Source organism: Hippocampus guttulatus, chromosome 21 (genome assembly GCF_054856545.1).
Source record: "Hippocampus guttulatus isolate MCC_2025c chromosome 21, RoL_Hgut_1.0, whole genome shotgun sequence".
NCBI lineage: Eukaryota > Metazoa > Chordata > Actinopteri > Syngnathiformes > Syngnathidae > Hippocampus > Hippocampus guttulatus.
The window spans coordinates 11,546,884-11,560,088 of NC_141281.1; the positions used below are offsets into that span (position 1 = coordinate 11,546,884).

Below are 13,205 nucleotides of genomic sequence, written 5' to 3' on the forward strand. Positions count from 1 at the left end.
ATGCACATCAATCTTTAATTTCTTTTTTGACCACATGCATTATTGTTTTATTTACAACGTCCATAACATTGTTAGACTACAACTTATTTCCCCCCTCCCAACTCTTGCATTGTATTACATTAGTTTGTTCATGTCACGTGACTGTATATGTACTTTCACAATAACAGAGAACAAAATGTTGTCACTTATTGGTATTGAATAAACAACTGACTTCCCACTTGACAAAAAATTGTTTGAAAAAAATTCTACGCAGCCCACTGAAATGTCCAAATTTCGCTAAATGTGATTTCATATTATATATATATATATACACACAGATTTTTTTTAATTAAGACTACACCTAGTATGCTACTGAATTTTAATCGTGATCATGGTGGTGGGACGTACTTGGAAAATATTTGAGACCCACAGCTTTTCAGGATGCTTTTATTTGGGGTCAACAGCACCCTCTAGTGGAAGGAGAATAAAGTGACCAGCAAACGTTTCAAAAGGAGTTCAACTTGATTAAGCAAGTGCGGGTATCTCAGAAGTTTTCCAGATTTCTCACTAATTACTTTTTGAGAAATAGTCACTCGAAGGGGTCGGAAGAGTTGCTCAATGTAGCAGCAAAATTGCTTAGCTGGCAACAATGTGGCTTAGAATTTTTTTTTTCAATCACGAGGAAGCAGATTCCCCCAGTTGGCAAAGCGTTGACATGATTGAGGTTAAAAATACACTGTTGTAACTTTTCACAAAACTTGTCACCAAACATGACAGGCTGCCTGACCCCCAAAAAACACTTCCAAGAATTCCACGAAGACACGCAGTGAGTCAAACACGGATGCGTCACATATAAATACACTTTTTATTGTGCAATGATTGCAGAGAGAAATAAAAAAAAAAGGTTAGAAAAGTCCCCGGATGTGACCGTTGTCAACTAGATAGCGATGACCGCACCCACTCGGGCATTCCAGAAAGCTTTCTTGTACATTGTCAGCTGAAAGGTCATCTTAGTCAAACACATCATCGAGGATATACATCTTCACATAGAGCTATTGTAACAAACTTGAATTAAAAAAAGAAAATAAAAGGCACTCTGCCATTAAAATGTGCGCCTGCTTCGTGATCATTCAAAGCAGTTTACAGAATTTTCGGTCCCAAGCATTCGAAAGCAGCACGGCAAGAAATATGTCGCGTTTTAGTTATGCTAACCCTTTCGGGTACGGCGGTTACTACAGTGGACAGGTTATCATATGATCAGGTTACAGGGTGCATAAAAGGGTTAAAGCCACACTGAAAATATATTTTTTAATTCCGTTCGAGGAATAAGTATTTTTCAAGATGGTTGGATTTGTTTTGTATTTTATCATTTTCATTTTAGAAAGAGTAGTCATGATCAAGACACGATATGCGTTTATAAAGCCGTATTATGATCCCATACCGCCCCGGCAAAAAAACAAAAAAAACCCCCAGCAGTCATATTCATTAAAAAAATAAAATAAAATAAAATAAAATAAAAAGATCCCATACCCCCTACGGCAAAAAAAAAACAGCATCATCATATTCATTTTTAAAAAAGTAGTACATTTGAGATAATTATTTACTTGAGGAAGGTAGGATTTCTTTGCATCGTATTTGGAAAAGCATTCAAAGGAATGGTCTTGTGCATTCCAGAAAGTTTTTTTTTTTTTTTTTAAACGAGTCAGATGGATTCATGGAGAAAAAAAGAAATCTGCATTTTTTTTTGTTCTATTAGTTCAAGGAAAGTAGCACTTTAAGATTTCCCAAAACATATTCCAGATTTATTTGGGAATTTTCCCAAAAAGTTCTGCGAGAGCTATTTGAGGGTGAAAACAGTCGCAATGCTCCAAAAAATAATCATCAGTTATTTGTGACAACAACCCCCCCCCCAAAAAAAACCTTCTGAACTGGCATAAAATTACATCCACTCAAGACACCATGGTAGCAAACAGTCAAATATGTGCACAGCACTTGGTTAAAGCTCATACATTTTATATATATATCAAAATTGGTATCACTTAAGGCACAAACCAAACAGTCACTCGGCATTTACACCGCCCCGTTTTTCTCAATGTACATTTTGGACAAGGACGCCGCCATGGACTTGGCCAACTCCTCATCCCGTCTCCTCTGCATCTGGGAGTGTCGGCACCAGTCCTCGTATTCGGGGTTGTCCGCGCGGGTGTCCATGAGCACGTCGTAGTGTCCGTTGCTCAGCCAGCTCAGCCAGACGGCTGGCTTGGACGGGTCCTCCTCGCCCAGGAAGTGCACCATGGTGGACACGGTGGGGCTCTCGGCGCTGCCCCCTGTGGTCAGGTGGATGTTGACGTTGAGCATTTGGCTCATGGCGAGAAGTTCGGGGTATCCGGCCCAAGCCCCGTCCTGCGCCGCGTTGATGAGGAACTCGCCGGCGTCGCCCTCGATCACCGGGTTGAACTGGTCCAGGTGGTCGGCGATGTGATGCACCGTGCGCTCCCGCAGCTCGCCGTGCCCCGCCTGGTCCCCGTACGTGGCTTTGCACACAGCTCGGTAGAGACAGTTACCATCCGGGATGATGTGGTAACGGAACTTGCGTCTCTCACGGAGGTACTTATTCTGCGTTTCCACCTCGGCCAAGTAGCGGGCCACCTTGTCATCGCGGGCCACCTTGTCGTCCACGCTTTGCTCCTGCAGGACGCTCAACTCGAAGTCGGATGTTGCCCCCTCATCGCTCAGGAGGGGTTCTGGTGGATCGCCACAAGGCTCTTCTTCGGGCACCAACCTGTTACTCCTCGCCTCATTCGCAAACAGAAGACTCTCCGGGGGGTCCTCGAGAAAAAGTCCATCTGTCCCGTTCCTGAGCTCATCGATAAAGTCGGCCAGTTTGTCGTCAAGGGATGGAGGCTTGGACACCCTGGTGATTTGGACCGGTACCGTCCTCTCCACTCCGTCCGCTCTTCGTATAAGTAACTCGGCAGTGGATGTGAAATAAACAGGCCTGGGCCTAGAGGAGGGGGAGGCTTCGTAGCAAGAAAAAGCAGGCATGTTTGCGGAAGGAGCAGTCACGTCTGGCTGGCTCGGTCCAGGTGAGTCTTCCTCAGGCGGGGTGGCGGTTGCGCCGGATAAAGCGATGGTGACTTTGCTGGACGATCTCGGGAAGTGCGTCAAGGCGCTGTTGTAAAGCTGCATGTCGAGGCGCGCGTCCTTTATAACAAGCCCGCGGCCAGCCGGTCACAACTCGATGACGGCCACAACTAAAAATACCGCCGCTTGTCACCGACATCGACTTGGCGAAGTTGGAGAGAAAGTTTGGACGTCGGTGCCCCTCTGTTCCGGATAGCGAAAGGGGAGGAGGGACGGGGACACTCTATACTTCGGGACCCTCACCGACACGGGGTGCCTCCCAACAAGCTGAGACGCGAGCTCCGCGGTTGTAAAACACTTGTCAAGCCCAACCGGGTGACGACCGCTGTTCATCCGTTTGCGGCGCCTTCAAAATAAAACAATTCTTCTTGGATCCAGGTACTTGAAGTACTCGCACGCTCTACTTAAGTAGAAGTACAACAAATACTTGTCCAGAACTAGACAAAATCGGATGTACTGATTCGACTCTTTCAACTAGACCGGTGTGATAATAGTTTTCGTTCTGAATTCTATTTTTAATTTACTTAGCTTTAATTCGTTTTTAGAGCAAGTTTGTTTGTTTTTAATTTCCTTTTAAATGCCTTGTTGTAGTTTTTTTAAAATTAGTTTTAGTGTAGCCTTTATATATATATATATATATATGGGGGTTGCATGTTTGTCAGCAGCAAAAAACTATTCAAGAATTTAAAAAGTAATCTGCAGATGTATTTGGTCACAGATGCAGTCATAACTCAAACATTTAGTTGCATTGTCTCCCATTTTAGGACAATTCCACCACCACATGCACTGGAGCGCCGACTTGTTTCATGCTCATACAGACGAGGGGGAAAAAAAACCCTAAATCAACTTCAAGTAGCCCCCAGATTGAGAATCATTTGCCTTCATAGAAGGGTACATTACACAAACTGCGCCAGTATGGTTGACGTTCTAGCGAATTATTTATTTTGACAAGTATAAATGCACCATATCTTGCGCGCTTGACACCTTTACTTCCGGTGCTACGCGAAGGAACGCCATCAATGGGCTATCAATGTCAAATATGTGATACGTCATCAAGTATGTAATAACGCTTCAAGTGAATAAAGTGCGTTCACACAAAATCAAGTACACTTAAGCTCTTGGTGAAAAATAATTTTAGCCATTGACAATTGAATGAGACCATTGCTTATTGATTTATAAAATAAACACATTCGGTGGCCTAATAAAAAGTGTTTCTGTCACTATAGTGATGCTTTTGCGGGGCAATTAAATGTCAACATTACACACGACGGTTTTAACCGCACTGTTCGACACTGAACGATGGCGCACATTGTACCAACACCATCTAATTCTAAATATAGGGACTGTCTCACCACATTGTTTCAATACTACATGGGTGAGGTCATTCACATTGTACAAAGTAAAAAACAAAGTGACTCAACAGTTTAAAAGGTGAGGCAGGAGTAAGACACGATAAATAACTTATAATGTTTGCAATTTCACTTAAATATTGATATTAAATAGGGGTGGATCTGGGAGCGATATAACAAGGATCGCTTTAAGTTACGGCACAGTAAGGAAACCAAAAAAACTAACTGAAGCAAAAAATTTGAAGTAAATTCTTCAATAAATGTAAGCTTCTCAAATAAATGTAGACAATTTTTCGAGATTTTTGAATAATCATTTGTTTTTGTTTTTTCAGGAAAGTGCAACACGGGCCGCGACAGCCATACTTTCAAAATCAGAACATGTTCTCGTCTACCACTAACGCAGTAGTTAATTATATCTTAATTACAGTCAATAGTTGTTTAAAAACCACTGAGGCCAGACTACAATAATCTACTTACCTACTTCTTATGTCGCACGCAGTTGGTAACCCGAAATAAAACAAGGATAATCCCCAAATAATTCGTGGATCTGACAACATTCACCTGTCTCCTATAAATCCTGATTCCCCAAATCATCTTCATGTTTCCTTCATCTCGCAACTGACCTCACCTCATTTCATTCAGTTTTTGTTGAATCGCGTCAGCCGTGGGCATCGGGAAAAAGTAACAAGCCTATTTTGACAAAGTGAGGAGTAGAAAGCCGCAAGTGCCCCAACCTATGAGTTTTTCGAGCTGCCACCTGGTCGATGTCTTTATTTTTTTTTTTTGCGTCATATTGCAGACCAAATTTTTAGTTGACACGCCCCCCCCCCCAAAAAAACCACACCTGCTCAAGTGAGGAAAAATAACAAATGCATTTTTAGGTGCTTATTGAACAATACAAAGAGTAAAACAACTCGACAATAAAATAATGTGATACTTAACAGGAACACTGACCTACCATTAAATAGTATAGTAGAAGGCACTCTACTTTTGCTGATGAAATATATTTCTACCGATTCCAATTTAAAAAAGGACTGAGCAAATTTAAAAAAAAACATCTCAAATTTGGCACGTGCTTGTATTTGTTGACAGATACCCGAAATTGTACTTAGCTTCATTTCCTACGTTCACTCCCACAACCATCCACAAGGGGGCGACACGTTGCTTCATGAAAGCTTGCCCCATAGCTTTTTTTTTTTGAGCAGCTGTCGCATGGCTGTGCGGCGCATACAAATGAGGGCATTGATCTTTCACTGTTTTTTTTTTTTTTTGACGTGTTGACGAGTGCACCAACCACGACTGCACACAAACACATATAAGTTCCGAGTTACATAGAACGAAAGCCATAATTAGACGGACGGCGGGGGCGGGGGGTTGCCAGAACGGGGGTAAAAACAGCAGTAGCTTGGTTTTCCACGTTTTGTTTGTTTGTTTGTTTGTTTTTGTGTGTCAGTGGAGCGGAGAGGGGCGAGCTGAGCTGATGTCAGCGGGCGGTGGGAAAAGGGGAGGGGGAAGCATCCTCCGTGGGTTGAGTCACGCAGCTGTCAAAGATAGCTGTCACCCTGTACCCCCCCCCCCCCCCCCCATCAAACACACAACGCAGTCTACAGCAAAAAGCCTCGCGGAGAGAGGGAGAGAGAGAGGGGGAGGGAGAGAGAGAGAGAGAGAGAGAGATCGCAGGTGACCCCCCCCCCTCCACACCAGCGTCAACACCACCCCCCAACACACAGCCTGCCTACCTCCGCCACGGACCAGCACGCGCTAACAGACCCCCCCAACAAAACGGGATACATGTTTTTTCTCATTTTTGTCTTCTTGATGAATTAGGATTCTTCGCAACATTTGGATACAACGCTGAGGCAGCAGAAGATCACCACCGCGGGGACGTTTGCTTTTTTTTCTTCCACGCGAGAATCAAAGTGGCCTTTCGGGAGGGGGGGGGATGAAGACGAAAAAAGGTAAGATGTGGTGAAGAAATGTAGTTTAGGATGCTTAACGACGAGGAAAAGGGAGGCTTTCTGTTGCCGTTTCCCTCCTCCGAGTCTATTGTCTACGGTGCAGACATGACAGGCTGTGAGTGCCATGTGCTGGCTAGACGTCACAGCCGAAATACACTCATTTCTTCTCTGCTGATTTGCGTCCGAATTCATCACTGGAACAAGGCGAAAACAACGCCGAATGTTCCTCCGTTGTTTTTCGGGTTGAAATCTCCTCGTCCGCGCGTGGGTTTAGCTGCGCTTTTTTTGTCAAGTTTGAATGCAAGTGCGGGAGTGTGCCACTTTCCCGACGGAGTTTGGTCGAAAAGTTGTTAAATGTGTTTGAACGTTGACTGTTAGTTTAACAAATTACTCCAATAGCTTAAATAAGGTGTAAAACTCTCGACGCGAGGGGCTTGTCTTTGTTAAAAATGTGTCACGGGAGCTACTGGAAGTCGTGTTTGGGTGGCTGACCTCATTGTTGGAAGTTTGTTCACCGCGTGTCCTCCACACACAAAAGAACACAACTTTTGAGTCGCGTAACGAACCACAGGCGAAAGTGTCCAATTGTGTTTGAACGTGTGTGGGGTTTTTTTTTTGTCTACAGTGGGTGATATTTGGTTTGGGGAAGCGTGGGAGAAAGGCTTTAAAAGTTTAGCAGCAAAGCGTACAAAGAAAGGCGAGCAACCCCAGATTCTTTTGTTTAGTCTGGAGACGCTGATTTGCAACAGGTCTCCCCTCCCCCCGCCTCCTTCCTCCACTCGCACTACCAACATCTCCCCGGCCCACGTAATTACCTCATCCTGTTGGCTGCTCCGCACTTTTCCCACTAGAGTTCGGCACCCACGGCGGTCTGCGTGTTGGGGATTTATGGTGATTAACCCCACCCCCCTTCCCCCAAGTCATACTTCCACATTAAGGTGAGGTCACGTGACTGGGAGCCATTTAAAACAAGAAACCAGGAAATGTTTTTTTTTTAAAGGAACTCCAAGATGGCGGAGGTTTGACCCACATCTGTCAAACATCTCACAACCCCCCAATTCACTATATATTTTAATAGAATGTAGTTTTTAGAGGTCTGAAGTAAAATATAGGTGGTGCGCAGTTTATTTATGACATTTCAAGAATGGGCAGGCAGTGGTGAATGTCAGATACTGCCATTTTCCAGTTTTTTAAATTTTTATTTTATTTTATTTTTTACTTTATACAATAGAATACAACAGTGCCTGAAGGTATAAATCACTAAATTTACAAGTTTTTGAGAAAAGAAGCGCAGATTTGAGATATGAGCGCTCTATGGTGATCGTGACTCACTTCACAACAAGCAGCAGTTTGTTTGATTAATTTTGACAACAATCCTTCCAAAAAAAAAAGGCTTCCAGATGCTTAACGACACCCCCAGTTGTAGTTTACTGTCAAACAAAAGAAAATACAGAGAATCCCACTTTATCGATAACGACCACGCAGCTTAGCCTTTCAGCCCGCTTGCTAATGCTAAGTAGCATTTATGCTCTGTGATTAACCCTATAAGCAGCAAATTGAATACTGTCGCAGTAACACGTGGAGCCTTGCAATACAACGCTACTTAGTCATAGTCTTTATCCCCAGTAAAGAATGACTAATATTAGTGCCGTACTGAGGTGAGAGGAATTGCGAAATCTCAATGAATCGTATATCCATCTGGCTTAAACTGATTCATTCTTTTTAAGGATTAGTCATGGTCTAAGTAAGTATATATAGGGAATAAAAATAGATGTATGATGGCTCATCTAATGGTTGAAGTGTTTTTGACAACATTTACCCTAATGACACTCCGAGGTTATGAACAACTAAGAAATTTGTGCGACGTATGAAGAAAATGTCATATTGATGGCCTACGAGTGTTTTTCATTCAAGTATTGACTGTCGTCATGACGTATCAGGGCTACAAATGGTTTGTCACGGAGTTACGGTAAATATAGAACCGCATCCAGAAACATTGATATATTTAGAAAAAGACTGGGAGTTATGATCACGAGTATACTTTGCCATCATGGGGAGAAGCTAAGAACACTCGTCGTGGTTTACCCTTCAGGCGTTTGCCGAGCTGAAATCAGGAGCCAGATCTGTTTTTTGTCTTTTGACGTCGGAGAGGGATGTTGCATTTTGAACCGTCGACATCTCACGCTGATCTGTTGACTTCTGATTGCGGATTTTGAACCCTCGAGATGCTCGCTAAGCTGAAACGCCACCAGATTTGTTTGTTGACAAGCTGTTTGACTTCTGAGGCCCATTTTGAACCCCCGACATGCTCGCTCGCCCGCTGAGCTGAAGTGACGCCTGACTTGTTGACTTTGGCGACATATTTTGGAATCCCACAGATTCTCACTGAGTGAAAGTATCTCTCTATTTTTTTGTGGATGAGTTTGGTTTTGACTTTCGAGGCGTATTGGGAGCCCCTGAAATGCTTGTTGAGCTGAACCCTCAGCAGCTTTGTTGATTTCTGAGGCATATTTGGAAGCCTTGAGATGCTCGGATTTGCTCATGCCGCTGAATATTCAGACATCCGTCATGCTTTGTGTGACTTGTGAGCCCCTTTTAAACTCCTTTTGCACATGTTCCGTCAAACAATGGGGCCTGCCACGGTCAGCCTGAGTCACACAAGCATGCGAGGTGTGTGGCTCCAATGTGTCCGGGCTGGTTTTATGGTTGACAAGCACCTCGCTGACATCCTGCTGCCTTGCTCCTCTTTCTCCCCACATTTCCCCCTGGCTTTATGGAATGAATCACATGGCGCAACCTGACAGCTCGGAAAAAAAAAAAAATCTCTCTCTCTCTCTTTCCCGGATCCTCTCTTAAGGTTTGATGATGCTGTCGGGGAGCGAGACGGACGATGACGATGGCGTGGACGTGCCCCTGGACCTGTCATCCAGCGGTGGAGGAGGCGGGAAAAGGAAGCGGCGCGGCAACCTGCCCAAGGAGTCGGTGCAGATTCTCAGGGATTGGTTGTACGAGCACCGCTACAACGCGTACCCGTCGGAGCAGGAGAAGGCTCTCCTCTCCAAGCAGACGCAGCTTTCCACACTGCAGGTACGTACCCCCCCCCCCCCCCCCCCACCTCACACACACAAAGGCGACCCTCCAAGCGGGGGGGGCGGGAGTGGGAGGAAGTATGGGATGAATCATTTCCTGTCAAAACATGACACTTTACTGCATTGGAGGTCGTCTGCTTTTGTGGCGCAACTCCGCAGTGCGCGAGGAGGAGCAGGAAGAGGAGGGGAGTCGTGAGTCAGTGAATGCTGAGGAATTTCCCTCCCTGCAGCCGTTCCCATCCCAGCTGTCTGGGAACAATGCGGAGTCATTTACATAGCTGCAGCCAGTTACGACTGGCCCGCGGAACCAAAGGAAACAAGACAGTTGACCCCCCCTCCCCCCGATTGTCGCTATGACGATGACCGTTTTATTGTCACTTCTTTTTTTTTTCTTCCCTCTCTTCACGGCAACGGCGCTGAAGTCCAAATCTAACCTGAAGTACAACACAGAGGGAGCGCGACGGGAGAGGGGAAAAGTGCACGACTCATCAAAATAAGCCCCCAGTAGTGAGGGTTTGACTACGAAACCTGTTTGAATCGAGAAAAAAAGAAAATCGGTTTTGATTGCCAAGATGCGCGCGCATCAAATCTACCTCTTCCGCGAATCGACCAACTATCCTCGAATCGTATCGCGCCCCCCTGTAACGGGATACGTATCAAATAGTTTGATGATTTAAGACGGGGGGTTGGCAACACGCGGCTCCAGAGCCGAATGCGGCTCTTTAGCGACATCTAGTGGCTCCCTGGAGCTTTATAAAAAGTTGGAAAATGGAAAAAGATTTTGATAGTAGGCTCAAATAGATATAGATACATGTTGCAGCTCCGAAAAAGGAGAGCTGTGGTGTTGTTTTTTTTCAAATGTACACTTTATTTATGCTTTTAACAGTCTCGACAAACACCGACACGTCTGCGTCCGACCCCGTGCCTTCTCTCTTCTCGTTCGACTCGAGAGGCGTTCAAAGACAGCCTCCGAAAAACGGAAATTCAATGATCACTTCACTGACACTAAGAAAAGCGAAAATAATGCACCAAAACAAAAAAAAAAACAATATAAATTCTATGGGGGCGTTTGTGAACACACAACAAAGGAATAAATAAACAATTCTGAGACAGTCCAGTCTCCTACATATATACAGCATGTGTTTCCTTCATTGTAAGTTTTATCGAAGGCTTTTATTTTTTTGCGGCTCCAGACATGTTTTGGTTTTTTTTTTGTCCTATATGGCTCTTTCAACATTATGGGTTGCCGACCCCTGATTGAAGGCATCCACACACAGCCTCGGTAACCTGAGATCGTGTGATGTAATCTAAAATATCGAAGTTTTCGAGCTTTGTGATTGGTTGTTTTGGTAGGTGGTATCGGTCGTTTGTCACATTGACTGGGGAGGTTTATTTTCTTAATGAGGTGTGTGCTGGCCGAGGGGCTCACGTCAAGGGTTTGGTCCAATTTCGCTGATTCTCCCCCCCCCCCCCCCTTTATAGACTTGGGAATAGTTTCTGTTGTCGAAATGTCAGTTGTCAGACGGCGAGGTTGTTTTTGGTGGTCTGGGTAAGTTGCTGTTTTCGCAGTTAGGCCTTTTGATTCCTGGAAAGGTGTACTTTTTTTGGGGGGCGGGTCAACGCGGCGGGGATAGCGATCGGTCTGCTCAACACGTTGTCGATTGGTTCAGGGATCTTGTTGACACTGGTGGGAAACGGGGTGTTGGGGGGGGGGGGGGGGGTACCCTCCGCTCATCAAATGGGTCCTCTCAAGCGCTTCGTTTATTTGTTGCTCAAATATTTCCAAGACTGACGGCGCACGATGTTTTCCAGGTTTGCAACTGGTTCATTAACGCACGCCGGCGCCTCCTCCCCGAGATGTTGCGGAAAGACGGCAAGGACCCCAACCAGTTCACCATCTCCAGGAAGTGCGGCAAGGCCGGCGACAGCTTCTCCGACAGCTCCCAGTCGCCCAAACACAGCAGCAGCAGCAGCCCGGTCGGTGGTACCCACGACGACGGCGGCTACGACAAACGGGTCCTGCACCCTTCCTGCTTCGAGCCCGCCACGGCCGGCGTCCTGAGGAAGGCGGCGTCGCCGTCCTCCTCGACGGCGTCGCCCACCTGCGCGTCCCCTTCGTCGGGCAACCCGCCCACCCGGCCGTCTGTCATCTGTCACACCACCGTCGCCGGCCCGACCGCTTTGCACCCGTCGTCGCTGAACTCTGATAAGGCGGCCGAGCGGCTGCAGGCGGCGCAGGCGCTCCTCAGGTGTCTCGATAAAGGCGCGGGCGCCCACTTCCCCGCCGGCGCCACCACAAGTACCGGCACCATCCTGGAGGGAAACCTGAGCCCCCGCAGCGGGCTCTTCAACACCCCTCCTCCGACCCCGCCGGACCTCACGCAGGACTTCAGTGGCTTCCAGCTCCTGGTGGATGTGGCCCTGAAGCGGGCCGCCGAGATGGAGCTGCAGGCCAAACAGTTAGTCTCCTAAAAGGGAGCCGGGGGGGACCCCAAATTGACAAACTGTGAACAAGCCCTCTCATCTTTTTTAAACCAATCAAATTGTTTTTGTTTTGTCTTTTTTTTTTTTTAAATAACAAAAACAACAGTATCACGGTGCCTTGGCTCAAAGATGTTTATCCATTTCATATTTGTATCTTATTTGCAACCCGGGGACCAAAAAAAAAAAATAACCAACAAAAAAATGGGACAAATGCTACCCGTCTTACATCTGTCATCCAAACACGTTTCAGGTCCTGATGGATCTCAATGTCTTAACAGACTTTTTATTTCATTTTACGATTATTTTTTTTTTTTTTACATTTTTTTGCTCTTGGCATCAACGTATTTACTACTGTAGTTAATGTTACACTATAGTTTGTCATTTAGCGGTTATGTCGTTTTACTTTAATGCCCACGAAAGGGACATATTCCTGATGAAAAAAAAATGTAGCAGGTTGGGCCAGTGGATTGGATGAGAACACTACAGGTTTCTTCACGCTGTTTTATTTTTATTTTTTTGGAGAAAGACAGCCAAAAAGAAGCATATTCATGTACAATAGGACCACGTGTATAGATAATGTGACGACACGACGCCCTCTTATGTGATTTCTTTTCATACAGTGCAATGTTTGTGGCGAGCAAGAGGTCACGCGGGACTCAAATAAAGTTTTGTGGGTTTTTTTCTACATTTCACGGCATTGTGGTGGTGTGTCGGCTAATTCCCATAATCCTGCATAAATTAACACCGGCCGTGCCAGCGGGGGTATTAAGTGACGCCGACGTCGTGTAAATCCATTTCCCGTCTGGCCTTGACAGCTGTTCCATGGGCAAAGCTTCTCCACGGGAGTTCTCCTCTGCTTGCAAAGACACACGGCCTTGTTCATTCGTGTGCTCGCCACTGCTTGACTAGTTGTTTTAGTTATAAAGACTTTTGTCCATTTCTAAAACATTTGAAAAAAAATATTTAATGGGGCTTTTATTTTGCTTTTTTTGTGTAACTTTTAAAATGGAAGGATTGCACAGTAGGCTGCGTCAAATGGTATGTGTGTGTGTATGTACATACAGTCATACCTCGGTTTTCGACCATAATCCGTTCCAGAAGGCTGTTCGAAAACCGAAACCACGCTCTTTTTTAAAAAAAAATCTTTCTTGAACACGTCTGGTCAGTAATGGAACGCTACACGAGGAAGCGAGAGGAGTCAA

The 13,205-nt window shown here is 45.4% G+C and overlaps 2 protein-coding genes across 2 annotated transcripts; one reads left to right on the plus strand and one right to left on the minus strand.

Annotated features, from left to right (window-relative positions):
• Positions 1-825: 825 nt before the first annotated feature.
• otud1 (OTU deubiquitinase 1) lies at positions 826-3,411 on the minus strand. The gene has a single exon (XM_086102622.1). It carries the CDS (start codon positions 3,166-3,168, stop codon positions 2,050-2,052), a length of 1,119 nt encoding a protein of 372 aa, XP_085958748.1. The 5' UTR covers positions 3,169-3,411; the 3' UTR covers positions 826-2,049.
• A 2,761-nt stretch (positions 3,412-6,172) lies between these two features.
• Positions 6,173-12,690, plus strand: tgif1 (TGFB-induced factor homeobox 1). The gene is made up of 3 exons (XM_086102335.1): positions 6,173-6,430; positions 9,288-9,517; positions 11,332-12,690. Exons 1-3 carry the CDS (start codon positions 6,415-6,417, stop codon positions 11,989-11,991), a joined length of 906 nt encoding a protein of 301 aa, XP_085958461.1. The 5' UTR covers positions 6,173-6,414; the 3' UTR covers positions 11,992-12,690.
• Positions 12,691-13,205: the final 515 nt, after the last annotated feature.

Bases quoted from the DNA above. Each gene is read 5' to 3' on its own strand.
- otud1 (XM_086102622.1), bottom strand. From the start codon at position 3,168: ATGCAGCTTTACAACAGCGCCTTGACGCACTTCCCGAGATCGTCCAGC.
- tgif1 (XM_086102335.1), top strand. The intron at 9,518-11,331 runs GTACGTACCCCC...GATGTTTTCCAG, and splicing joins CGCAGCTTTCCACACTGCAG to GTTTGCAACTGGTTCATTAA.